Source organism: Trachypithecus francoisi, unplaced genomic scaffold (genome assembly GCF_009764315.1).
Source record: "Trachypithecus francoisi isolate TF-2019V2 unplaced genomic scaffold, Tfra_2.0 Lachesis_group1, whole genome shotgun sequence".
In the NCBI taxonomy this organism is placed as follows: Eukaryota; Metazoa; Chordata; class Mammalia; order Primates; family Cercopithecidae; genus Trachypithecus; species Trachypithecus francoisi.
In genome coordinates this window covers 4,401,738-4,428,750 of record NW_022681454.1, presented here as the reverse complement: position 1 = coordinate 4,428,750, position 27,013 = coordinate 4,401,738, and the positions used below count along the sequence as shown (strand labels likewise).

General features: G+C 52.9%; 1 protein-coding gene across 5 annotated transcripts in view; it reads left to right on the top strand.

Annotated features, from left to right (window-relative positions):
• Positions 1-18,678, top strand: part of TRMT44 (tRNA methyltransferase 44 homolog) — a 43,581-nt gene extending 24,903 nt beyond the window's left edge. For 2 of the 5 annotated variants that reach the window (XM_033213594.1, XM_033213598.1), the window contains exons 9-11: positions 582-1,014; positions 3,751-3,867; positions 8,417-9,203. In XM_033213594.1, the coding sequence (XP_033069485.1) occupies positions 582-1,014; positions 3,751-3,867; positions 8,417-8,646 (780 nt within the window). In that variant the 3' untranslated portion in view covers positions 8,647-9,203. Of the gene's footprint in view, positions 1-581; positions 1,015-3,750; positions 3,868-8,416; positions 9,204-14,658; positions 16,373-18,322 lie in introns of those variants that run through there. The other 3 variants (XM_033213597.1, XR_004437780.1, XM_033213595.1) reach the window with 3 other exon arrangements.
• Positions 18,679-27,013: the final 8,335 nt, after the last annotated feature.

Below are 27,013 nucleotides of genomic sequence, written 5' to 3'. Positions count from 1 at the left end.
AGGAGTTGGATTCTGAGTTTAGGTGCCTTTGTTAGGTCTTGTGAAGCTCCAAGTGGTGAGAGGGAACCATGGGCTCTTACTGTTTTTTGGGTTTTTTAAAATTTTTAAGTAACTTATATTGGTGTCAGTTTTTATTTTTTATTTATATTTATTTATTTTGAGATGGAGTTTTTGCTCTTGTCACCCGGGTTGGAGTGCATTGGCACAATCTTGGCTCACTGCCTCTGCCTCCCGGGTTCAAGTGATCCTCCTGCCTCAGCCTCCTGAGTAGCTGGGAATACAGGTGTGTGCCACCATGCCCGGCTAATTTTTGTATTTGTAGTAGAGACAGGATTTCGCCATGTTGGCCAGGCTGGTCTCAAACTCCTGACTTCAGGTGATCTGCCCACCTTGGGCTCCCAAAGTGCTGGGATTACAGTTGTGAGCCACCGTACCCGACTGGTGTCAGTTTTTAAAATCAGGATTTTTTCACGATAGACATTTAAAACTTGTGATTTGTACTCCAGGATGAGAGAATTCCATGGAGAATGTTGAAATAGACAAGCCAGCTAAAATACTTGCTTTGCTCTTTTCAAACGCAGGTCTGTCTGATTGGGAAATCCAGAACATACCCTCCCTCCAGAGAAGCTTCCGTGGATGAAAAGAGGACTCAGTACATTAAGAGCAGGCAGGGCTGCCCTGTAAGCCCACCTGGACGGGAGCGTTCCCCTTCTCCACTCCGGGTTGCTGCCGGCAGTGCTGGTCACTGTGACGGTCACCAAGCTCTGGACACCAGGGTCGGGTGTGTAGCCGGGGCCTTGGCCGCTGAGCGTGGAGCAGGGCCCCAGGCCGAAGGACCCTGGCTACCTGGATTTCATCCCAGAGAAAAGGCTGAGCGTGTGAGGAACTGTGCCGCCCTGCCACGAGGTTTTATCGACCAAGTGGTTTTGCAAGTGGCGAATTTATTGTTAGGCGGAAAGCAGTTAAACACAGGAAGTTCTGGAAATGGGAGTGTGAAGACCTGGAATGGGGGAGGTAAGCTGACCACCACCTCAGGGGCTAGCACGCCCCAGGCTTGAGGGCGGGCATTCACGTCTTCATAAGCAGCATGAAATGCTGTGGCCCTGTGACTACACACTTCGAAAAAGCCATTGATGGTGGGTGAATAGGCTCTCTTCAAGCAAATTCTTTAAAATTTTCCCAATAGTTCCTATACACGTAAAGGACTTTGTTATTTCCAGGGAGGAAGGCCGAGGCCAGGCCAGGGAGTGACAGAGTTTGGACCCTTAATTAACTTTCAAAAAACAGGTTGAGGGGCTAGAACTACTCATTTTCCATCCAGAAATTATCCAAAGAGAAAACAGGTTACTGAGGGCAAGAAAAAGGCACTGTCCCCTTGAGTATGCGGTAAGATTTGGAGCTGTTGTGATTCGATAATTTAATTATCTTTGAAATCCCCAAAACACAAAAGTCAGCCATGGCAAAAGGAGAAAATTACATCGATTGTTCTCTTGGGGTGAGTGGTGCGTTGAAATTAATGGCATTCAGAGAGCCAGCCGGGGCTGTAAGGACCTCGCCTCCTTCCAGGCAGGGATGCTGCTTGGCCGCCAGAGGGTGGTGTGGAGCTGCAGCCAGAGCCTGGCTTCTCGCAGTTTTGGGAACTGGAGAAGAGCACGGAGCCCCATCCCCTCCTGGCCCCTCCGTCAGTGACCCTGCCTGGCTGCCCATTTGAGGGAAACCCTTCCTCTCCAGGCCTTGCTTTCCTCACCTGTGAATGTTGGGACAAAATCATGCCCGTTTCCTCCTTCATCCTTTGTCATCTTGCACCATGTGTACATGGGATGGGGCCGGGCCATTGAGCACAGACGGCCCCTCCAGAAATCATTCGAACCTGATGGTAGCTGATCAGCAGAGCCTCTAGCCATCTGGCAAGAGTGGCCCTGGCTCAGTGGCTGAAAGGGCCGACTAGCTGCTTGCAAATCACCAGGCACCGTGGGGTCGCTGAGTTGGCGCCTCTGACTAAAGGCACCCTGCTGTGGTGGGACTGGAGCATAGAGGAAGAAGGCTGAGGCTGGCAGAGCATGGAGCCCAGCACAGGCAGCTGGGCCCCAGAGCCCCAGGGACATCAGTGTGGTCAGAAAGTTCCCATGTGCAGTAAGCAGTGACAGTTCTTGAGTGCAGTTTGACCTTTAAATTCCCAGGAGATGACGGGTGCACAGATGTCAGCTGTGCCTGGGATGGACAGCTTTTGGTGGGTGAGGAGGAAGGAGGAACAAACCTGGAGATGGAGAGCAGGGGTGGCTGAGTGGTGGGCTCAGTCCTGCCTGCCCCTTGGAACCTGGGAACCAGGGCAACTAACAAGCCCCATACCCCCATCCCCTCCAGATTGGTGTCCGTGGGTCTGGGGCTTGTTAGGGGCTCTCCATGTGGCCATGCTGTGAGAAGGGAGGAGCTGAGCCCTTGGCCTCTCAGCCTCCCGCCTCCCTCCTGCCCACAGGCAGCCTTGAGGGCCTTTGGTCTCACCCCCACCCAGCGTGTCCCCAGACAGGCCCCTCTGTGTTTCTGTGCCTGTGGGCCATGTGTGGCTCTGGCTCCAGGACCTCACCCATCCTAGCTCCACGTCTGCCCCTGTGGGACATTGCTGAGAAACAGGGTGGGAAGGGGCCCTGCCCTCAAGAGGCTCCAAGTCCTGCCTTGCTAGGAGTCAAGGCCGCACCCGTCAAAGGATGAGTAACCAAGAGGCTGGATGTGCCAGGCCCAGAGGCACCCACGGCTGCAAGTGTGAGATTCCCTGTTATGGAGTCCGTGCTGGGCCAGAGGCGGGGGCACAGGGAAGGCTGACTAGGACAATATGTCATCTTCTTTAAAACACTCCCACTTCTCTCAGAATGGATTTGAGACAGACGAGAGGTTGACTCAGAAGAGTGGCCGGGCTGGGGTAGGAAGGACTCTCGCAGCAGCTGCAACAGCGGCTGCCCGCACCGGGGTCCTGGGTCAGCATTGTGGTGCCCTGATCTGTGGGGTTCCCACAGGCTCAGCTGCATGCAGGCAGGCACCGTCTCCTCCGCTCTCCTGCAGCTTGGAGGGTGCAGATAAGACGTGAAGTGCAGCACACAGCAGGTAGGAAGTTCCTGGCAAATACACGTAGGAAAACCAGCTTTCATTCATATCCAATTTGATGTTTTGGTAATAAATGACTTTATTGTGACCAGGTTTTCTGATTAGAGCATTTGAAATACATGCAGGCTCTCAAAGCAGAGATTCGAATGGGAAAGAGACCATCACTGTGGTGTCTGTGCTGTTGTTTTTTCTTAACACCTAGTGTGGCCTTGGCCACCCTGGAGCCGGTAGCGCCAGGCCTGCTGCCACGTGGTTGGAGCAGCCACTGGGGAGGCTCAGGCCCTAGGCCTGCCAGCTTGGCCTTCCTTCTTTAGTCTGAGAAACCCTGGCTCCAAACAGCCACCCCCTTCATGGGTCGAGAAGAGCTTGAGGTGACCACCCAGAGCAGGCAGCATCACCTGACGCCTGGCCCTGTGCAGGCAGGAGGCATGTGTGGGGCTGCGCCTCGTCAGGCTGTGCCACAGCTGGGTGGGGACACTGAGAACACCGCAGCCCTCATGGTTTGGCTGCGGTGTGGTGTGGGCTGATTGAGATGGAATCGTGGTCCTTCGTGCTGGAGTGCATAAGGCCTGAGTGTATGGAACTGCCTGTGTGACAGGTTTGTAATATTTTGTTGTGGTTTTAGGAAAAAAAAAAACCATTTTTCCACAGAGAGCCTATCTCTGGCAGAAGTAGCCAGTGAGCTGGACACGGAGACCCTGCGGAGGCTGAAGCGGGAGTGTGGGGGCCTGCAGACGCTGCTCCGGAACAGCCACCAGGTGTTCCGAGGTATGGGGTCTGCCCCTTCACCGCTTTTCTCTTTCCTTCCCTTTCCCCCTTTTCTCTGTTAAATAATGTTTTATTTTAGAGTGGTTGAGACTCTCGCAGAAGAATCGGGCAGAAGCACCAGGTTCCACGGTGCTCCACCCAGCTCTGACCTGGGTAGCATTTGACCTTGGGGTGGGACGGGGGTCACCCCGTTCCCTCCTGGCTCCTCTGGACCTTGTCCCATGCGATGTCCCAGGCCGGTCCCCCTCCCCCTATGCTGTGCTTGCTGACACCTCAGCTCCACTTGCTCCACAGAGGACAGAGCAAGTCGGGCAGCCGCCGGCCGGGCCCTTCTTGCCTGGGGGTCCTTGTTTGGCTTCGTCTTTAGCTGCTGCAAACTGGAAGCATCCAGAGCCACAGAGCCAGGGTGGGGAGTGGGAAGGTGAGCCCCTGCCCCACAGGCAGAGGCCTGGACTCCTGTGGCCCTCGCTCTGCGGGCCTGGGCAGGGGGAGGTCCTGGTACCCAGCTCCACTGCTGGGCAACGCCCTGTGACCCCAGGACTGCCAGGGCATGGGGAGGCAGGAGGGCCCTCCCCCCGCATGTCCACTCACTCAGCCGACACAGCAGGGCAGGCACATCCCTGGCCTGCTGGAGCTGGCGCTGCAGCGGGAGAGGGAGATGTAGCGGGTGTTCCCCCAGGGGCCGGCGGTGTACACAGTTCCATCATCTGCAGCTTCCAGGTGTGCACAGAGGAGCAGGGACCGGGGGAGCCACAGTTGACCAGCACCAGCGGCGGGGGCGTTTGCCGTCACTTGCTTCGTGGAGCTTTTCCCTCTTTCTGTTGAAGTATTTTAAAGTGGGTTCCAGCTAGCACCCTATTTCACCCCTAAGTACTTCCACGTGCATCTTTAAAAATACTAGGTGTCTTGTGTCACCACCATGCCCTAAGCGCACATTTCTGTGAGTCGCGATGTGCAGGGAGAACTGGCCTGGCCCAGGGTGGGCTCAGGAGGGCTTTACTTAGGAAATGACACTTGAGCTGGGCCTGGAAGGAAAAGAGGAGTCAGGAACAGAGGACAGCCTTTAGGCAGAGCGAACAGCATTGGCGAAGAGCCAGAGTTGGGAGGACTAAGAGTGGGAGCTGGTGGGGCTGTAGCTGCCATGACCAGGAGAAGAACTGGGCCTCTGACGGATGGGTAGGGATGACACCGAGGTCACAATAGGAAGGAGTGGCCTGGCTCACACCCTAGCTTCTGGGTCCCCTGCCCATGAGGCTGCCATGGGGGTCAGGTGCAGTGCAGTATCTGGCTCTGTGCATGTGTGAGAGCACAGGTGTGCGCGCCATGCCTGTTGTGTACACAAGAGCACAAGCCTATGGGTTTGTGCACACACACTGCATTTGGGTGCCTGCCTGCTCTTGGAGAGCTGAACTTGGCTTTCAGCTGAACTGGCTTCTTTAGGTGACAGTTGCTATTGGGTGGGGGGCCCATGAGCATGGTTGGAGCCTCTGTTTCCCGGGACAGGTGCAGAAGCATGTCCCTGAGGCTGCCTCCAGAGTAGACACTGGGCCTGCAGTGGTGGCTGGGCTGGGCCTGCTGCCTGGAGTCTGTTCTTCCTTGCACAGAGCTTCAGGCAGTTAGAATATTTCCCGCCTCCACGGGGCCTCTTTCTGTCTTTCCCAGTGCTTGTTTTTGATGATTTCCTGAAATACTGTCTTTTTCACCCACGTGGGTGAGTCTGCCTGTATGTCAGTGTTTTTCTGTGCAGGTCACCCTGGGGGGCAGACTTGTTTTTGGAAACACTTCTGAGTAGGAGGCCTGGGGGTTGGGTTCCAAATAAACATTCTCCTCCAGTCATGAGAAAACTATGCTCTGAAACTGGGTCTTATCTCTGTATGAGGTTTAGGTTTTGTTTTACGCTAACGTGGCTAGTCTCAGAAAATGTTTATGAGAGTGAGGAATTGGAATGTTTCCAGATGGCTTCAGGTCAGCCAGCCTGAGCATGACCTGTGAGGGCCACAAGGGCCAGCCCTGCCTCTGTCCCCACCCCTTCCTGAGGCCACCAGGGGTGGCTCCATGCTGGCTGGTATGGAACCTGGCACCGTGCTGCTGGGTACACGCGGGGCCTCATCGTATCCTGCACTCGGGGCAGAGCAGGCCTTTCTTCCTTGAACACGCAGACACGGCTCAGAGAGGTCAGCGCGCCGGCGCGAAGTCTCCCAGTGAGTGGAGAGGCCGTGCCACAGTCCAGGCCAGGTCTGACCCAGCACTGGCACCCCTGAGCCTGCGGCGTTGTCCAGGGACTCTAATCTTCAGCCCGTTCCTCAGAGCAGCTTGGTGACAGGGAGTGTCTGCTGTCGGAAGCAGTGGCGGAGATGGCGGTTCCTGTGCGGAGTGAGAGTCCCAGGGGACGCGCACAGTAGGGAGGGAGGAGGCGGCAGGAACTTGGGTCGAGCAGACTGTGGCCCTGTGTTTCCATTTCAAAATGAGGAGCGCATTTCCAGAGAAGGAGAGTCTTTCTAGCTGTTGGTTGTCTTTCTAGCTGGCTGGAGCGAGGGCCCCTGGAAGGCCGCCCCTTCTGGCACCTGGCCACATAGGGGCTCAGGTGTCGTGGGGGGGCTGGGAGCTACCTGCCATGTCTAGGGTTGTAGACGCGGGGAGTGGGTCAGCGAGGCTGGGCCAGCCTGGAGCCTGCCTGCGCCATTCCGGGAGCCTCATCTCTATCATGAGCGCCCGCTCCTCAGTCCTTAGACACCCTGCAGGTCCTGCTTCCAAAACATGGCTGGGTGTGCTCTTAACTCCAGAGCCGCCTGGGAGGGTCTGCTGCCAGTTGGCCTGTCACGTTGCAGCAGGGAAGGGGGTGCCCAGGCTGGCTCTGAGGGTGGGAATCTGTGCTCAGCCTTTGGCCACAGTGATCCCCACCCCCTTCTCTTGACAGGTCAGGGCGTCAGGCCAGAGGCCCCTCAGTGTTTGGGGTCATGCGCCCCATGGGGAGTTGGGGGGAAGCTCTGGCCCCTGGGGCTCCTCCTGAGCACTCTTCAGAGGGTTCCAGATCCCTCAGTGGCCGGGATGTGCCCTTCTGTGCTGCGCCAGGAGGTGCTGCTGTGGGGACATCGGCAGAGCGTCGTGGGACTGCCTTAACCGTAGCCTTCAGGTTAAGCAACCTCAGCTCCGAAGTTGGAAGGCGAGACAGAGAAGTGGCCATGGGAGGGCAAACGGGGTCAGGCCTGGCCTTGGCAGTACTTGCAGCCAGGCTGTGAGGGTGAGCCCCCAACTGTGTCCCTGGATGCAGCAAGGCGCCGCTCTCCGGGCTCATTTCTCTAGTTTCAGGGGGCAAACTATTTTTAAAGTATCAGTCTGTCAAAAGCACACAGGCTTGTTATTGCCACACACAAGGTGATTTGAAAGCAGAATTCAAGCTTTAATTCCTACACTTTCAAGTTCTCCTTGGAAGTTGGTGAGCCAGACTTCCTCACTGAGGCTCCTTTATTCCCCGGAGCCTTCTGTCGCGCGCGGTTTCCTAGCTTCCAGTGAGAACCAGGAAGGAGGTGGTTGCTTTGGCCACGTTTCACAGGGAGTTGTTGGCTTCCCACAAGGAAACGGCCAAATGGGAGTGTAGGGGGTATCTTGGCCCAATTTAGGGGGCAGGGTCAGGAGGCAGCCTGGAGGAGGCCCGCGAGGCCTGGCACCCGGGTGACGAGCGGGCCCACAGCAGCCCTCTCCTGGCCCCACCCCACTCTGATGTCCCTCCAGCTCCCCAGTTTGGAGATCAGCCCTGGCCATTGAGTCCCAGTGGCACTTCCAGAGTGGGTATCTAAACCACTGCGCAGAGGCAGGTACCCCTTCCTGTTCCTTTCCAGAGCCCCTTGGCGTCCCTTACTCCACACTTGCACCTGGAGGGGCTCCAGTTGGGAGGTAAACCCAGTGCACCAGGACGGCACCAAGGAGCAGAGGCCACCGTGCAGCAGGCCCGTCCTTCGACTGTGTGGAGGACCCTGCGCCTTGCCCCTCTTTCTGCCTGTGATGCTGAGACAGTCCTCAGAGGTTAGGGCTGCAGTACGGATGTTTTCTCGTGTTCCAGCTCTCACACCGCGTTCCGTCCTTCCTCCACTCAAGTAATCCTTCTAAAATGGTGGCTCTGCAGGACCTGCCACTCAGCCGGAGGGAAGGTCGGGGCCTCAACGATGAGGCCACTTGGGACCCCGCTGTGTCCTCTGCCCTCCCCTCTGGCTGTCCCTGAAACACAGCCTGTCCTGGTGCAGTCTGTCCTGGGACACTCGGGTTTGCTGCTTCTCTGCCTAAAATGCTCTTCCTGGGCCCGCGCGGGGCTGCCGCTCGCCTCCCGCAGGGCTCACCTTCCCCATCCTTGCCTGAAGACGCATCGCATACCTCGGTCACTCCCACGGGAGGCAGACTCTCTGTGACCAGCAGGAACTCTGGGCTGTGTCACGGTTGTATCCCTGACCCTGGATTGGCACCTCCCATGGCGTGGGAGCTAAGCAGAGGCCAGTGAATTAAGGAACTTTCAGGTTTACTTCTCAGCGTGTCTTTTCTCTGTTCCAAACCACAGTTGTGAATGGGAGAGTTCACATCCGCGACTGGAGAGAGGAGACACTGTGGCAAACAAAGCAACCGGAAGCCAAACAGAGAGTGCGCTCCGAAGCCTGCAAAACCCGCCTCTGCTGGTTCTTCACGCATCACCCTGACGGCTGTGCTCTGTCCGCGGACTGCTGCCCGTTTGCCCATGGGCCTGCGGAGCTGCGGCCACCCCGGACCACCCCGAGGAAGAAGATTCCATGAGCTGCGTCCTTGCCAGCCAAGGCCTGGTCGGTGGGGGCCAAACCAAGGAGAGCTTCCCCAGCAATCCTGAGTGCTGCGGTCTCTGCTCTGGCTGCGTTTCCGCCCACCTCCTCCCAGCTTTCTCTAGATCCTCACGCCGATGAACCATGTTTCATAAACATCACCTGCCAGAGAAGCCACAGTTACTCAGAAGCCCCCAGCTGGGTGCCTGGCTTGTTTCAAATGCAGCCACTTGAAACGTGCACAGCATCTTCGTATCACAAAGATCGTGTGTGGATCCTTACAGTGTCTCCTGGGGGAGAGCAGCCGAGGACGCCTTGCACAGGCCCCTCCCAGGGCGCTGTCCGACGCCTGCCCCACCATGTCCACCTCTGTGAGGAGGATGGGGCTCCCCGAGAAGCAAGACCGTATCTGCCAGCGTTTCTCACCACACTGGAGAGCAGCCGCTCTGGAGCAGGGATCCACCAGATTGGTATTTTTAAAAAAGGTATAAGGCTTGCTATGTTGAGGTTGTTTTTGCAGTTACGGAGAATAAAACAAAATACCCATAATTTCCTCACATGGGCCACTCACGTGGCATGAAAAAAAAATCATAGGTGAGTTGTTGACAGGGCTTTAAAACTGTAAATATCACAGATGACAGAAAGGTAAGACCTACACCTTCCTCCCTCCTCCACGAGACCCTCTCCCCAGAAATACTGCAGCAGTTCTTTTTAGTCCTTCTAGAAAAAAAAATCCTGATTTGTTTCTCTTTTATTTTATTGAGAGATGGGGTCTTGATCTCTCGCCCAGGCTGGAGTGCAGTGGCACGATCATAGCTCACTGCAGCTTTGAACTCCCGGGCTCCAGCCATCCTTCTGCCTCAGCCTGTCAAGTGGCTGGGACTGTAGATGCACGCCACCATGCCTGGCCAACTTTTAAAATGTTAGAGGCGGGGATCATGCTATGTTGCCCAGGCTGGCCTTGAATTCCTGGGCTCAAGCAATCCTCGCACCTCAGCCTCCCAAAATGCTGGCGTGACAGCCGCGAGCCATGGCATCTGGCCCCGATGCTTCTATTTACAGTTATTTCTATGGTTTTATACAAAAGGTCACATGCAGTCCACACTGTTCTGCCGTTGACTTTCTGCAGTGTACCCTGGTGCCTCCCCATTAGGTGTATCCACCTGGTTATTCGCGGCAGCCGTGTGGCATTCCGTGGCCACGCCACACTCCTCACTCCTGAGCAGTGAGAATAAATGGGCATCTGCTCTGAAGGCACCTCAGCTCTGCAGCGCCACAGGGCGGTGCTGCCACGGGCCCAGACCCTGCCCTCTGAGTTCCGAGTCAGTGCCAGAGCCCAGATCCCAGGCTGAGGATGTGCCAGGAGGTCCCTGGCCCTGGAAGCGTCCACCCTTCATCTTACTGGGAGACGGGCGCTCCGTGGCCCCTTGGGGCAGGCTCCAGTTGGTCGAGCCACTGCAGCTCTGGCTAGTGAAGCACAAGGGAGCTCTGCTGGGGCCTCTGGGGTCTCCACACTGGGAAGTTCTCCCTGCAGGGGACACCTAATGTAGAAGCCCCGAGGTAGCAACCAGGAGCCTAGCACTGAGGGTGGTGGAGCAGGAAGGTGGAAAGAACTCTCTTCCCAAAGATGAGCCACAGAGCCGCACCCTCCCTCAGCCCCTGTGTTAGGCCCTGAGGCCTCTTCCTGCCAAGCCACACCAGGGTTTGCGGGTTTTGTTGCTCAGCATATCCAGGGTCACGTACTTCAGGACAAGTGACCTGATGCCCCTCGGCCTCCCAGCCCTGCAGCCTCGCTGGAGCTCTCCCTGCAGCAGGAAGGGCTGAGCCTGGCTGAGCCCAACCACAAAGGGGCTTGGGGTGACATCAAGGGATGGCAGAGCGGGGCGTGCAGGGAGCCCGGCCCAGAGGAGCAGCCCTGCCACCGCCTCCTGGAAGGGGCACACCTGAGCTAAGCCCAGGATGCCACCCAAGCCTCGGGGCCTCCCAAGGTGTCCCCCATGCCAGAGTGCACCGCCTCTGCCAGGCCCAGGATAGCTCCAGGTTGTTGGGCCCCTGTTTCCTCTCCCCTTCCCAGGTCTTTCCCAAGCCCAGAGCCCCTGCTTTAATTTTCCAGTGTGGGGAGGCAGGAGAGTGGCCACAGAGCCTGGTTCTGTGCTCGGTGCGGCTGGACTCCAAACCTGGCTCCGGCGCTGCAGTCCTGGCGAGGGTGGTGGCCCTGGGGAAGACGAGCTCCCCCAACACTTGGCACAGCAGTTTCCAGTCATGAGCTGCAAGGACAGTCTCAAAGGAGCATCAGATGGGGCTGGGGGCATGTGGGGTGGCCCTGGCTCTCCCAGATGGGGTCCTGCCAGGCCAAGAGCTGTGCTAAGTAGGGCCCACCATGGCCATAGGCCCCTGTGTGTCACCTGGCATAATCAGCTGGTAGAAACGGCCCTTGGTGACCACATCACCTGACCTGACCTCCAGGTTCTAGGTACCGTTTCTTACTACCCCCCAGCACCACTGTGCCCCTGTCCACACGTCATGTGACTGGGGGTCCGGCACGGTTACCTTGCAGCAATGAACGATGCATCTGTGGATGAGGGTGGGCAGATAGAGGTTTGGCGGGGGATGGGGTGGGGCACTGATCATGGCAGCCTGGCTGTGGCCAGCCCCAAGGGCTTCCCAGTGACTTCTCAGAGCCTGAGTGGGTCTCCCCTGGACAGGTGGGATTGAGGGAATGCCACACAGGTGGGCATGAGGGGGAATCTCACCAGGAGTACAGTGCATCTACACTGCTTTCCAGACTAGCGCCAGGCAGGCCCTAGGTCTCACTGGCTGAGAGGCAGCCTCTGTCCCCCGGCGCCCGACTTGCCCCATCTGCTGCAGAGGAGACCCACCTGTGGTGAGCATTGTGGTCTTGGGGCCTGCAGGCGCCTTAGTGGCGTTACCATGGTGACCGCAGCCCCTTGGACTGGTGCTGGGGATTCACACACCAGGTCGCACAGGTCTTGGCTCATGGCATGGCCAAGCTCTGGGGTCTGTCAGGGTTGGCAGGGCAAGCTTCCTGGAGGAGAGGCTGAGGCCCTCTCATCCTGCCGTCCGCTGGGGCTACTCTCCAGGGCCACAACTGTCACAGAACGAGGAACCCGGGCCTCGCGCGGAAGAGCCTTGTGTGGGTGAGAGTCCCAGGGAAGAGGCCGAGCCCTGTGCCGACTTGTCCCAGCTCATTTCTGCTTGACCCTTCCTTGTTGCTGGTTTTGCTCAGAAAACTGCATTGTGGACCTCATCGTTCTGGGAAAAGGGGGTTCACGAGGAAGCACAGTCATGTGTCGCTTAACAGTGCAGATGCATTCTGAGAAATGCGTGGTTAGGTGATTTCATCATCCTGCAACATGGGAGTGTGCCCCGCGCTCCCAGATGAGACAGGCTACCCCACACCCAGGCCGTGGGGGACGGCCTCTCGCTCTTGGAACACACGCCTACACAGCTCATTAACTGTGCCGAATACTGTACGCAGTTGTAATGCGATGGTAAGTGTCTGTGTAGCTAAACGTAGAAAAGGTACAGTGAAAATATGATGTAAAAGAGAAAACATGCTTCAGCTGTGGAGGGCACTCACCCTGATTGGGGCCTGTGGACAAGGCTGTGGGTGTCCGTGAGGGAGGGGGGTGCCTCTGAGGCCCTGCTGCAGGCTGGATGAACAGCACGCTTAGGCCACACTCAGTTTATACTAAAAAATCCCTTCAGTAACATTCACCTGAGCTTATTTCTAACTTTTTAATTTTATGAACTTTAAAAACATTTTTTTACTCTTTTGTAATAACACTTAGCCTAAAACACACATTGTACAGCTGTATAAAAATATTTTTCCTTTTTCTTTCTTTTGAGACAGGGGCTTGTTGTGTCGCCCAAGTTAGAGTGTAGTGGTGCCATCTCGGCTCACTACAGTGAGCCTCAGCCTCCTGGGCTTAACTGATCTCCTGCCTCAGCCCAAGCAGCTGGGACCACAGGCACATGCCACCATGTTGCCCAGACTGGTCTTGAACTCCCAGACTCAAGCGATCCTCCTGTTAGGAGTGGCGAATATCCCAGCTGTCAGTGGCGAATTTAATGGGTCTGCAGCGGCCTCAACTCTTGCCTCCTTGGAAGAAAGAATTCATCTGAAGGGCGTAAGGCAGAAAAAGGAGACTGAGGCAAGTTTCCGAGTGGGAGTGGAAGCTTGTTAAAAAGCTTCAGAGCAGGAAAGAAAAGAAAGTACCCTTGGAAGAGACCCAAGCATGCACTCTGGAGGTCAAATGCAGCATTTGACCTTTTGACTTGGGGTTTTATATGTTGGCATACTTCTGGGGTCTTGTGTCCCTTTTCCTGTGATGCTTACCTTAGGGTGGGCTGCCTGCATGCACAGTGCCCTCCTTGCACTTGGGTCATGAGCATTCACAGTGTGTTTGAAAAGTTGTATCTATGTTCACCTGAGGCTGCTGCCCTTTTCTGGTAGGATGCCCCAGAAGGTCATGCTCTGCGATTTTGTCTCCTAATGCGCATGCTCTAGCCCACTCACCCAATTCCTGAGACTTTACTGGAAGCCGCTGGTGACCAATTTCAAGTAACTTTATCTGTTGGGAAATTGCCTCTCCCTGGCGCCTGCGACCAATGATCATTTTTAGAGAGGCAGTGTGACAACTGCAGGACCATCACCTTGAGGACTAAACTGATTGTTTATCTTGCCCAAATTCCTATCTAAGGGGTCTGGGGAGTCCTGCCCTGCAAATCATGAATTCTCATCAGATGGGTTTTATTTATTTATTTATTTATTTATTTATTTATTTATTTATTTTTTTGAGGCGGAGTCTCGCTCTGTCGCCCGGACTGGAGTGCAGTGGCCAGATCTCAGCTCACTGCAAGCTCCGCCTCCCGGGTTTACGCCATTCTCCTGCCTCAGCCTCCCGAGTAGCTGGGACTACAGGCGCCCGCCACCTCACCCGGCTCAGATGGGTTTTATTTAACCCTGTATATTATGACTTACTTTCCACCCTGACTCTGGCGTAACATTACAAGTCAAGGAAGAAAAATCAAAGTAGTTGACCTCAAAATGTGTTTCTTTGCCATATTTTGAAATGGCCCGACAAAGCTGTTCTGTGTGTGTGTGTTGGGGGGGCGGGGGCGAAATTTGCATCTGTAAAGAATCTCTGTTAACATAGCTGGATCTTTTTCTTCCAGACCCTTCCAATCCTAAAGAGATTAAAAGTCTAGCACCCTTTGAAAGGTCTGAATAGGAAACATTTGTCATCTGTTGTCTCTAAGGGCAGCCACTATAAGACTTTAAAGAACTCTGCTCTCCACAATCTTTATCTTAACCTGAACACTCCCTTTCTGTCAATCCCAGGTCTTCAGACAAACTCAACCAATTGTCAACCAGAAAATGTTTAAATTCACCGATAGCCTGGAAGCTTCCCTCCCCCGCTCCGACTTTTGAGTTGTCCCCCCATTCTGGATGAAACCAACGTATTTCTTTTTTCTTTCTTTCTTTTTTTTTTTTTTTTTTTGAGACGGAGTCTCTCTCTGTCACCCAGGCTGGAGTGCAGTGGTGCCATCTCGGCTCACTGCAAGCCCCGCCTCCCGGGTTCACGCCATTCTCCTGCCTCAGCCTCCCGAGTAGCTGGGACTACAGGCGCCCGCCACCACGCCCGGCTCATTTTTTTGTATTTTTAGAAGAGACAGGGTTTCACCATTTTAGGATGGTCTCAATCTCCTGACCTCGTGATCTGCCTGCCTCGGCCTCCCAAAGTGCTGGGTTTACAGGCGTGAGCCACCGCACCCAACCAAACCAATGTATTTCTTAAATGTATTTGATTGATGTCTCATGCCTCTCTAAAATGTATAAAACCAAGCTGTACCCCAACCACCTTGGTCATATGTTCCCAGGACCTCCTGAGGACTGTGTCACGGGCCATGGTCACTCATTTGGCTCAGAATAAATCTCTTCAAATATTTTACAGAAAACAAATACTTTACAGAGTTTTACTCTCTTCGTTGTCAACCTGATACTCACTCACCTGACATTCCTGGTGGGTTGGGGTAGCCCTTTCCTGTCCCGCTGCTGCCCGCGTACCAACCTACTATGTCACTTCCCCCTCGGCCTCCCAAAATGCTGGGGTTACAGGCCAATATTCTTTATATTATATCAGCTTTTCTCTTTGTTTTTACTTTAAGCTTTTTTGTTAAAAATGAAAACAGAAACACATTAGCCTAGGCTAGGCCTACACAGGGTCAGGATCATCAGTATCACTGTCTCCCGCCTCCTCATCTTGTCCCATCAGAAGGTCTTTAGGGGACTAGCACACCTAGGGCTGTCACCGCCTGTGATAACGGCTGCCCTCTGAATCCGTCCTGAAAGGCGTGCCTGAGGTTCTTCTTGAGGAAGCATCACTCTTTAAAGAAATGATCATGGTGATGTGTGCTTGGTTTCCTCTTTTCATCATAGATTTGCTTGGAACCAGACAAGGCATTATGAACATTCCTCTCTACGAAAGCCTTCCGTGTTGAGGTCTATGCTTCAGACTTGTTAAGGTGCTTGTTGAGGTCTGCAAAGCTTTTGCTAAACCCTTCACTGTAAATTTTCTTGGGGCTCATCTTGTTTTTTGCCAGTTGCCTTTTCTCTTGCCCCTTCTTCAGCTCTGCCTCCGTCTTCCACTTCCAACAGCTCCTCTTTGGTCAGTTCTTCAGGAACCACCTGGAGGCGCTCCTCACCGCCATCCTCCTCCAATCCAGGCTGGAGTTGTTTGTCATCCTAGCCACAGCCACCTTGAGTTTTGCAGCCTCCTCATCCTGGGCAAAACCTTTGAAGTCCTGGGTGAACTCTTGCCTGTCCTCCTCTGGATGCCACTCACGCACACCTTGGCAAGCACGCCTGGGTCATCACCCCAAGCTCAAACAAGGTTTCTGGCGCAGCCCTAGTTGCCATCCTTCCACAGGTGCATCAGTGCCTTCTCGGCAGACTCTTCAGCTGAAGCTATAGCCCGGGCAAAGGACCTCCTCAGTCAGGAGGCCTTAAAAGCTGCTGTGAGTGCTGGGTCCATCGGATCAAAGGCGTGGTGTTTGGAGGGGGAGCCACTGTGACACAGGGGTGAAAATCACCAGTAAGAGGAGGATGGATGTGTGGGTGCAGCACCACCAACAAGCAAGACCTTGAAAGGAACTGTGTTATCTGGCAACACAGGAGGGATGAAAATCACCAATAAGAGCAGGATGTGCAGGAGCAGCACCACCCACAAGCAAGACCTTGAAAGGAACTGTCATCCAGCAACTCAGGAGGGCCTCTTGGAAGAGGAATGGGTCATTCCTAACTCCCTTGTTCCTGCACTGCCCTGGCCCTGTGTGCTCACTGTTTCTCTTGAAGGGCCTGGGGCTCTCATTGTGCAGGATCACATTCATAGCCTGCAACATGGCCACCAGGCAAGGCTGGTGTCCTGTCCCTAAAAGCCTGGAAGCCTGGCATTGACTTGACCTCCTTAAGGATGAAAGTGAAACACCTATACAAAAATTCTATCAGTGAGGAAATAATGACGGTGAAAGATCTGAGCTAACCCACCCCACATCTTACCTTTTCCTGACTTAATAGTGCTGGGCTAACTTTGGAAGACAGGCTGTAGTTTTGTTGTTGTTGTTGTTTTTGAGACGGAGTCTCGCTCTGTCACCCAGGCTGGAGTTCAGTGGTGCAATCTTGGCTCACTGCAACCTCTGCCTCCTGGGTTCAAGCGATTCTCCTGCCTCAGCCTCCCGAGTAGCTGGGATTACAGGTGCCTGCCACCACGCCCAACTAATTTTTGTATTTTTAGTAGAGATGGGATTTCACCATGTTGGCCAGGCTAGTCTCAAACTCCTGACCGCAGGTGATCAGCCTGCCTCGGCCCTCCAAAGTGCTGGAATTACAGGCGTGAGCCACTGCACCCAGCCTAAGCTGTAGTTTAAATTACTGTAGGCCTTGCCCCAAACTCAACTGCTTTTGTAAAGCTAATGGAAGGCATCAGACTGTGGGAGGAGAGGAGACCTGCTAAGGCACAGACATGAATGGTTGCCAGCCATTGTATCGGAGGGTATAAGACATGCAGCTTCCCCAATTACTCTTGCAAATACCATCACTATTGTAGAACCCAAGATTGGCCTTTTGTGGTATCTTTTCAGGTTTTCTGCATGTCTGACACCCATGGCTCCACTTGGACCCATCACCTCTGCTCCTGTGGCCCCCACAGAGGCAATTCAGCCCGCAGGAGGACAGCGTTGATCCTCTGATTTCATCTCTGCCCCAACCAATCAGCAGCAGGAACTTTTTACCTGGCCACCCCCATGCCTTCCCCGAAACTGCCTTTGAAAAACCCCTAACCTACAAGCTTTGGATGAGAATGATTTGAGTAGTGACTCAGTCTCCCACATGGCGTGGCCAGCCTTGTGTCTGTTAAACTCTTTCTCTACAAAAATGCCGTGGTCTTTCTTTGTGCAGCGGACAGGAAAAATCCCTTGGGCAGATACAAAAGTCCTTTCAGGCATCTGTTTCCAGAATAGGGAGGTTTCCTCTATATTGAAGATTTGCTGTAGCAAGTAAATTTCCTCCATAATCGCACTTTCAGAACTCTTCAGCTGCCTTCACATCAGCACCCACAGACTCAGCACTCCCATTAACATTATGTAATGCATAACGATCCTCGAATCATGTAAACCACCCAGAACTAGCAGAGAATCCGACACCAAAGTTGGGTCCAGCCTTTCCTTTCAACATTGCAAACTCACTTTTTGCTCTGGCCATGATTGCCATGGTGCTGAAACCGCCTCTGCAAAAATTATAACAGAAAATTATGACGGTGAAAGAGACAACTAACCTAACTGACTCCATCTTGCTTCTAACCTCCAAGCTGTCCTTGTTCATTCCCAGGCGTAGGCTCAACCAACTTTGGGAGGAACTTAGTTTATGGTGTGAAAGGAAAATAAATCACTAAGCCAAAGGGGAAAGACAAGCTGGGAACTGCTTAGGGCAAACCTGCCTCCCATCCTATTCCTAAAAAAGGTAACTACTAAGATTAAAAAGCTACCTGCCTCCCTCACAAGGACATTCCTTGTGGACAAATGACAGAACCCAAAGCCACCCATCTGGTCATGGAGGTAGATGCATCTCTGACTGCCTCCTTTGGAAAGGCCAATCAGAAGCTCAAAAGAATGCAACCGTTTGTCTCTTATCAACCTATGACCCGGAAGTCCCCTCCCTGCTTCGAGTTGTCCCACCTTTCTGGATGGAACCAATGTATACCTTACATATATTGATTGATGTCTCATATCTCCCTAAAATGTATAAAACCAAGCTGTGCCCGACCACCTTGGGCACACCTTCAGGACCCCCTGAGGCTGTGTCACGGGCACACATCCTTAACTTTGGCAAAATAAACTTCCTAAAATTGACTGAGACCTGTCTCAGATATTTGGGGTTCACAACGCCTTAACTTTGAAGCAAAGACAGTAACAACTCTTTTCCCAAACAAAGTCCCTTCCTGCCTGAGGATCAGACTGCCTTTGTAGGACTAACAAATTTGTCATGAGATTAGAAATTATGGTTTAGGAGTTATGCAGCTGCAGGTGGTGGGATTCTGAACCTCCTTAAATTGCTCCTGTGATAACCTAAGATCAGTGCTTAACATATTTTGCAGACCCTGTATGCAGTGGATCCGCTGGCACCACCCAAATAGATAAATTGGCCCATCTGGTCTTGTGGCCCCCCCACCCAGGAACGGACTCAGCTCATGAAGACAACTTCAGCTCCCTAAGATTTTATCTTGGACCCAACCAATGAGCACTCCCAAGCCACTGACCCTCTACTCACCAGGTTATCCTTAAAAACCTCAATCCCTGAGTTTTCAGAGAGACTGATCTGAATAATAATAAAACTCCCGTCTCCCACACAGCCAACTCTGCGTGAATGAAGCTCTTGATTGCAATTTCCCTGTCTTGATACATCGGCTCTGTCTAGGCAGTGGGCAAGGAGAACCCACTGGGCAGTTACAGTGCGGAGAGGGACTTGCTGCTCTGTCTAGTCTTCAGTCCCTGTCGCATCCAGGCACCTCTCGACTTTCTGTTAGTCGCCTTGCTTTCAGCGAAGCGGATCCTTTCGGCACCCGCTTTACAGTGGTCGCCTTGCTTTCACGGAGGTGGGCTCTTTGAGCAGCCGCCACTTTGTCCTTGCTCATCCGGGCTGTAGCTCTGGTGGAACAGGACCTGCCGGCCTGGCGAGCATAACCGCCTCTGATTTTCCACCTTCGTGGTCCTTAGTCGCTTGTCATTCCACTTTCAGGTCAGTCACTGGCAATAATGACTCTTACTGGTCTCTCACCAGCAGCAGTAGCTGTGGATCTCGTATGCTTGGGGACCGTGATGAACAAACCACACGAGATCAGGCACAAGAGAAAAGTGTGCAATTGAGAGATGCAGAAAACGCCAGGTGTGTGAGGCAGCTGTGGGGTGACGGAACACACAAAGTGTGAAAGGAAAATCAATCTCGGGACTCCCAAATCACTCAGCCGAAGAGAAGAGTCGAGCCAGGAACTACACTATGCAAACCTCCCATTCTGTTCCTAAATGAGATGGCTACATAGATTTTAAAAAGCTACATACCTCCCTCACAGTTTGTCCCCTGGGAAATTCCTTGTGGGCCCCAAGATCTTTACCCTAAAACAGTTGTGTTAAATTTCACCCTCACAATGTAAATGGATGATAGCTCATCTTCACAGGTACAACTCAAAGTCAGCCTCTGCTCACCTGAGACAAATGCATGTCTGATGGCTTCCTGTGGCCTATGTTTGTTCTATCCTAATAGAAATGCAGGTTCACTGAGCCAGACTAAATTGTGTATTCAGTGAAAGACTGATCGAAGACTCAAAAGGACACAACTGTTTGTCTCTTGTCTACCTGTGACCTGGAAGCCTCTGCTTCCAGTGGTCCCACCTTTCCGGACCAAATGCATGTTCATCTTACATGTGTTGATTGATGTCTCATGTGTCCCTAAAATGTATAAAACCAAACTGTGCCCTGGCTACCTTGGGCGCATGTCATCAGGACCTCCTGAGGCTGCGTCATGGGCGTCTCCTTAACCTTGGCAACGTAAACTTTCTAGATTGGTTGAGACCTGTCTCAGATATTTTGGGTTCAAATACCTAAGGGAGGTATGAGGTTTTTTTTTTTTTTTTTTTTTTTTTCAGTCTTTGCAGCTGTCTTATTTAGGGACAAAATGGGAGGCAGGTTGCCTGATGCAGTTCCCAGCTTGACTCTTCCCCGTGGCTTGGTGATTGTCTTCCGGGAGCACCTTCGTAGGTGTGTTCTGTGGTGGACTGAAACATCGCGATGCGGCACATGCGTAAGCATTAAACACGGGTGAACAGTGGGCTTCCATCAGCTCCCAGCTGCTGTTTCCCAACACGGGCTTTCATCCAGGAAATGGCTGCCATGGCTGTTTGGAACAACCTGACTTGTCCACCATGAGAGTCGTCATTCAGGAGAAGACAACATTTGGAGACCCCAGGTTAGGGTAGGGAGACTGTTCACACCTGGAACAGGAGGCGGCTGTGCCCCTGTCCATTCCTCACAGCCCTGCTGCACTTGGCAGTCTGCATCCATTGTCATAGGTAAACCCCCATGGGGTGTCAGTGACCTGGTGCTACAGAGGAGAAAACTGAGGCTCAGAGAGGTTAAGTGACTTGCCTAGAGTCACACAGCAACTGCCAGAGTCAGGATTTCCATGTTCGGCTGCAGTCTCCTGGCAGGGCTCTTCCCTGTGAGGCCCTTGACCAGAGGGACACTCGGCGTTTAGTCTGGCGGCGGGGGCATGCATTTGTTTTTCACCCTCCAGTCATGGTGGATGGTGGTTTCTCATTGGTGAAGTGGAGCTTTCAAAATGAATCCATTTCGGTAAAAAAAAAGTGGGTCAACAAATAAAAAATATTAACTAGGTGACAGTTTTTTTGGTGCATGGAGAGGGACGATATCACAAAGGCAACCCTCAAATTATGCAGGCTTGGAAACCACTGCCTCATATCTCCTTCCAGAATCAGGAGCAGGCAGCACCCGCATCTCAGCGCACACCCTGTCACTGTCTTGCGCCTGACAGTGAGGCAGGAGAATCGGGTCTCGAGGCAGGGAACCTAAGGCCAATTCATGCTGACTGGATACCGGAGGCAACTTCCTTTTCGACCCCTCCTTTCTTTGCTGGCAGTTGAAACATGAAAAGTACCTCTGATTGGTTCCCTCCCACAAACAATCAGACTGGTTGTGGGCCAGGCCTATTCTTCATTCTGATTGTTCCCCCCCTGCAGCCAATCAGACCAGTCACAAGCCTCTACTTCATTTGCATAGAGTGAACCAATGAGAAACCTTCATTTTTATAGAGTGAAGCAATGGAAAACCTTCATTTGCATATAGTGAACCAATGGGAAACCTTCATTTGCATAGAGTGAACCAATGGGAAGCCTTCATTTGCATAGAGTGAACCAATGGGAAGCCTTCATTTGCATAGAGTGAAGCAATGGGAAACTTCTAGAGGGTATTTATGCCCCAGAAAATTCTGTGACAGATGCTCTTGAGCCACTTGCTCAACTCCACTCCCTCTGTGGAGTGTACTTTTGTTTAAATCTCTGCTTTTACTTCCTTTGTGCATTGTGTCCAATTCTTTGTTCAAAACACCAAGAACCTGGACAACTACCCTCACTCAGTAACAGTAGTCTCTGACTTCCTTGTTCTCATCCCGGCCTGGGCTGCAGCAGCACCTTGGTCTCCTCATCTGTTAGATGTTAGCAGGTGGTGGGACCCCTGCTGGCCAGGCTGCAGTTGAAATGGAAGGCAGGAGTGGGTGTTTACGTCTCAAGCCCACCCCACGCAGGAGCTCAGCCATGTAGTTGGGCCTGTCAGTTGCTACAGGGCACTCAACAGTAGAAAGACCTGTGGGCAGTGAACCAGAGGCAGCTCCTCTAAGTGAGATGCAGAGGTGCCCAAGAAGGAAAGTGAATTGCTCAGGGTCACAGAGCTGTGTCATTAATTAGAAACAGAAATTAATCTCTCCTGCAGATGCAGGCGGTCACTGTGGCTCCCTCAGGGAGAGAGGACTGAGTCTCAGGGGCGGCCAGTAAATTTTCACCTCTATGGTAATTAGGAGTTCAGTGATTTTTTTTTTCTTTTTCTTTTTTTTTTTTTTAAGCACCAAATGGGGTTAAAATTTGTTTAAATTAATTTTTAAAAATTAATTTTTAAAAGGAGTTTAGTGATTTTTAATGAAAAGAGCCTGTAAGAGGTCTTTATGATGGTGCCCTGGGCTTCCCTCTCACTTACTCTGAGGCAGAAATTAAAGAAAAATAAATACTGTGTTTATTCAGTCTAAGGAAAGTAAAAGCTAAGGCCTAGAATGTGGCAAGGCAAGGGCTAAAAAGAAAAGAACACTTTTTTTCTATTTAGCAGCTCACTTCAGGGAATTATAAGATAATGCTGTCTGAAAAGCCAAGGCTAAAGGAGTGGGCTTTAGACACTTTTTCCTTCTCCACAGCAAGGTTGATGGAAAAAAAAAAAGAGAGACAAATTCCTTTACTGTTATTCCTTTCCTTAGTCTCTTAAGCATGATTATGTTTTACAAATGTCTGTATTTAGCCAGTTCTTGTTTTTCTTTCGATGCAGCTACAAGGCCACTGGCTATGCAAAGCCACAAGCTATGCGCTATATGATTAACCGCTTTTGTTTTGCTTTTGTAAGCCGGCTTATAAAATCCTGGCCCTGTCTTTGTTCAAGGCTCAGCTTTTTAGATGTGAGTCCACTGAGCTGGTGTGTACCTTAAAATAAACAATCCTCCTGTTCTCCATGTCAGTCATCTCTCTAGTCCTCTATTTCCCACAACATTTTATTTTTTATTTTATTTAATTTTTTTTTGAGACCGAGTCTCGCTCTGTCACCCAGGCTGGAGTGCACTGGCCAGATCTCAGCTCACTGCAAGCTCCGCCTCCCGGGTTCACGCCATTCTCCTGCCTCAGCCTCCCGAGTAGCTGGGACTACAGGCGCCCGCCACCTCGCCCGGCTAGTTTTTTGTATTTTTTAGTAGAGATGGGGTTTCACCGTGTTAGCCAGGATGGTCTCGATCTCCTGACCTTGTGATCCGCCTGCCTTGGCCTCCCAAAGTGCTGGGATTACAGGCTTGAGCCACCGTGCCCGGCCCTATTTCCCACAACATTTTAGATGCCACTCAGGTGAGAGGCAGTGAGGATTTTCCCCTCGGGGTTCTTCCCTTTGCCCACCTGAGCTACCTTCATAGCATGGTGGATGGGAGCTGTGCCACTGGGGCTGTCATGGCAGGGCTGGGAAAATCCCGGGGCAGGGAGCAGGAGCTGTGCCCTCTGCTGGGCTGGCGTTGCTCAGCTGTGCTTCTCACGATCCCTCCCCAGGCTCTATGGACTCCCAACCACTCCAGTGCAAATCAGAACTCAGTGGAAGACATCAGGAGAGTGGACATGCAGGTGTTGGAGATCCTCCCTTTGTGGGTCCCCCTTCTCTGGGGTTTTCTCCTCAATTTGCAGTAGTTTGGGCAGCTGTGAACTCCATCCCCTGATTCCTCAGGGATTGAAGATGATGACACTTTTCTTGATTTGCACCCTGTGCACTGCGTGGTCTGGCAGTTTCTTCCAGAAAGCCAGGTAAATGTAGATTCTACCTCCTGCACCTCCCTTCTTATGGGGTGGACTCCTGTATTCATCTGTTCTCAAATTGCTATAAAAAATACCCAAGACTATGCTATTTACAAAGAAAAGAGGTTTAATTGGCTCATGGTTCTGCAGGCTGCCTAGGGAGCATGATGCTGGCATCTGCTCAGCTTCTGGGGAGGCCTCAGGAGACTTACAATCATGGCGGAAGGCAAAGGGGAAGCAGGCATGTTTCCATATGGCCAGTGCAGGAGGAAGACAGAAGAGGCAGCGATTTTCTTTCTCAATGTTATGGAAAGGATGATGCCTCCTGCTGTTTACTTAGGTTTGATAAAATGCAGTGTCTACCCCTGCCAGGGTGCTGAAGGAGGGTCCCATGTTGAGACAGCCACACCCGCCCAACGTCCACACCTCCCCACACCCCCCCAACATCCACACCTCCCCTCATTCCCAGCTGCCTGCGTTAGCCTGGGCCACGGGTCTGGCTGATGGTCTGTGAGTAGAAGGGATGCCCCTGTGCCCTGTGCGGAGATGCCAGGGGCCGCATGTTCTGGGTGGGGAGTCAGCAGATGCAGGGGCAGGGGGCATGGGAGTGAACCCCCACCTTTACAGTGAGAGCCATGGGGCCCTCTATATCTGTCGGGGGATGGTGGGCCCTGTGTGGTCCAGTTGCCCAGAGGAGGTACCCTTGAGCTGGAGCTTGAGAGGTAAGGGGGTCCCTCGTAGGAGGTGAGTTTGTCTTTTCCCCTCTCTGTGGTTCTGTGGCTCCAGGCGCAGCAGGGGCAGATCCAGCTGCAGCAGGGGCAGCTGCAGCAGTGGCCTTCAGCCCAGGAGGAGGGGCTGGAGATTCAGTTCCCCAGAAGCTTCAGACTGTGGCCATCGAGGAGGCCTGGGTTAGAGGTGGCTTCCTGAGACGTGGCTCCGGGTTCCAGGGGCCTGGGGCTCTGGGGTGAGCTCTGAACTCCCATCCGGCACAGGGGACTTGCCCCAACACTGTGCTGAGAGACTTGCCCCATCTTCTGCCTGGGCCCCCTGCCCTGGGCCGTGTCTCTCAAGGTGACCCCAGCCCCTGAGCTGAGGTGTTGCACAAGAAAATGCAATGCTGCCAGACCGCAGCCTGCCTGGCCAAACCCTTTCCCGGAATTCTCCTCCTGCACCTTCCATACATTTCTCCATCCACGGAGCCCCAGGCCTTTGCCTTCCCTCTTCTTCAACCCTCCAATTTTGGTTTCCTCTCTATTCTCCCTTTAGAATTGAGTAGGCTGGGGCAGGGGTGAGGGTGTGTGGGGGGGAGATTGTGGGGTGGGGAGGGAGGGGAGTGTCCTGAGGGTCAGTTGAGGGTGATGCCTCTTTCACCAGCATCACCAAAGATGAAACCAACAATAAAGTAAATACCGCGTGTTCTCATCTGTAAGTGGGAACTAAATAATGAGAACACGTGGGCAGAAAGAGGAGGACCATAGACATGGCGACCTACTTGAGGGAGGAGGTTGGGAGGAGGGACGGGTTCAGAAAAAAACACCAAACTGTTGGGTACTAGGCTGAGTACCCAGGTGATGAAACAATCTGCAGCCTGAATCCCTGAGTCAGGAGTTTGCTATATAACAAACCTGCATATGTACACTTGAGCAAGAAATAAGAGCTAAAATAGAGAGAGCTCTCAGCCGATGGCACAGTGGCTCATGCCTGTAATCCCATCACTTCAGGAGGCCAAGGCAGGAGGATTGCTTGAGTCCAGAAGTTCAAATCCAGCCTGGGCAACATAGCAAGACCCTGTTTCTATGAAAAAATTAAAAATTAGCTGGGAGTGGTGGCATGTGCCTGTAGTCCTAGCTACTCCGGAGGCTGAAGCAGGGAGGATTGCTTGAGCCCAGGAGTTTCAGCCTGAGCAACTGAGTGAGATTCTGTGTCTAAAAAATTAAAAACGGCCAGGTGCAGTGGCTCATGCTTGTAATCCCAGCACTTTAGGAGGCCGAGGCAGGTGGATCACCTGAGGTCAGGAGTTCAAGACCAGCCTGGTCAACATCGTGAAACCCTGTCTCTACTAAAAATGCAAAAATTAGCTGGACTTAGTGGCATACACCTGTAATCCCAGCTACTCGAGAGGCCGAGGCACAAGAGAGAATCAGTTGAACCTGGGAGGCAGAGGTTGCAATGAGCCAATATAATGACACTGCACTCCAGCCTGGGCAACAGAGGGACACTCCCTCTCGAAAAAAATAAAAATAAAATAAAATAAAAGCCCTAGTCCCCTTAGTCTTAGTTGGGGCTGAGCTCAGTCTGTCCTGGAATCTCTTCCCCACTCCAGGGGTCTGAATGAAGCCAGTCTTGCCACTTTTCACAAGTGTCTGGCGGGCACTGTTTTACTTTTTTTTTTTTTTTTTTTTATTTGAGGCAGAGTCTCACTCTGTTGCCCAGCCTGGAGTGCAGTGGCGTTGACCTTGACTCACTACAACCTCCGCCTCCTGGGTTCAGGCAATTCTTGTGCCTCAGCCTCCTGAGTAGCTGGGATTACAGGCGTGCACCAACAGTCCCAGCTAAATTATTTTGTATTTTTAGTAGAGATGGAGGTTTCACCATGTTGACCAAGCGGTTTTTGAACTCCTGGACTCAAGGGGTCTGCCCACCTCAGCCTCCCAAAGTGCTGGGAAGACAGGTGTATTTCCTGTGATGCTGGGACCCCCTCCCTGTGCTGTAGCACCCATAGATTGAACTTCTCCAGTGTGGGGGTGAGAACGCTTGGGAAGCGCTGTATGAGGAAGCGCTGCCCTGGGTCAGAAACCTGGATGCAGCCTTGCCAGGCCTCCAGCTTAGGGGCAGGCGGCCGTGCCACCACTCAGTGGATCGGATTGAGTGCCTACTGCGTGGCCAGCAATTCCATGTGTTGGGGATAGAGTGACAGCAGAGGTGATGGTTTGTGCTGGGGATAGAGTGACAGCAGAGGTGATGGCTTGTGCTGGGGATAGAGTGACAGCAGAGGTGATGGCTTGTGCATGCACAGGGCGGGAGGTGGCCTGTAGTGGGGCTGACAGGGGGCCTGGGGGGACACCTGGTCCATCCAGGGATGTGGGGCAGGAGAGACCCCGCCCCCCCAACTGGTCCCTGCAGTTAGAAGTCTGAGAGATGGTGTGTAGGGTGCTGCTATTAATAGCAGCGTGAGCTCTGGGACCGGATGTCCTGGGTTCAAATTCCAGCTCTGCTTCTTAAGAGCTTGCAACCTTGGGGAAGTCACTCAACTTCCTGTGCCTCGGTTTCCTCCTGGGAAAAGCCGGGATGAGGATAATCTTGGTAGAGGATTGTTGAGAAGGTTGAGTACATTTGGAGTCCAACAGCTTTAGCGGGCACTTGGCCACTGTGAGAACTCTGTGAGGGTTAGCGATTTCACACAAGGGCCTTCTTACCAGGCTCCGGAAGATGGGACATTCCTTTGCTATCTGAGATGTTTTTGGACTCTTCCTCTCCCTCTTTGCCCCTTTCCCTTTTCCTTTCCCCTTCTTCCCTTTTTCCTTCTTATGGAAAGCTAGCTGGGAGGTGCTCAGTTGGGGCCCTCAGCGCCTGGAGTCTCAGGCTCTGCTGCCATCGGCTGTGAGCTCAGCAGCCCCTGATCTTTCTGGGCCCCAGCCTTTCCATCCAAAAACCAGAAGGCTGCCTGGAAGGTTCCAGAAGTTGCTCTTG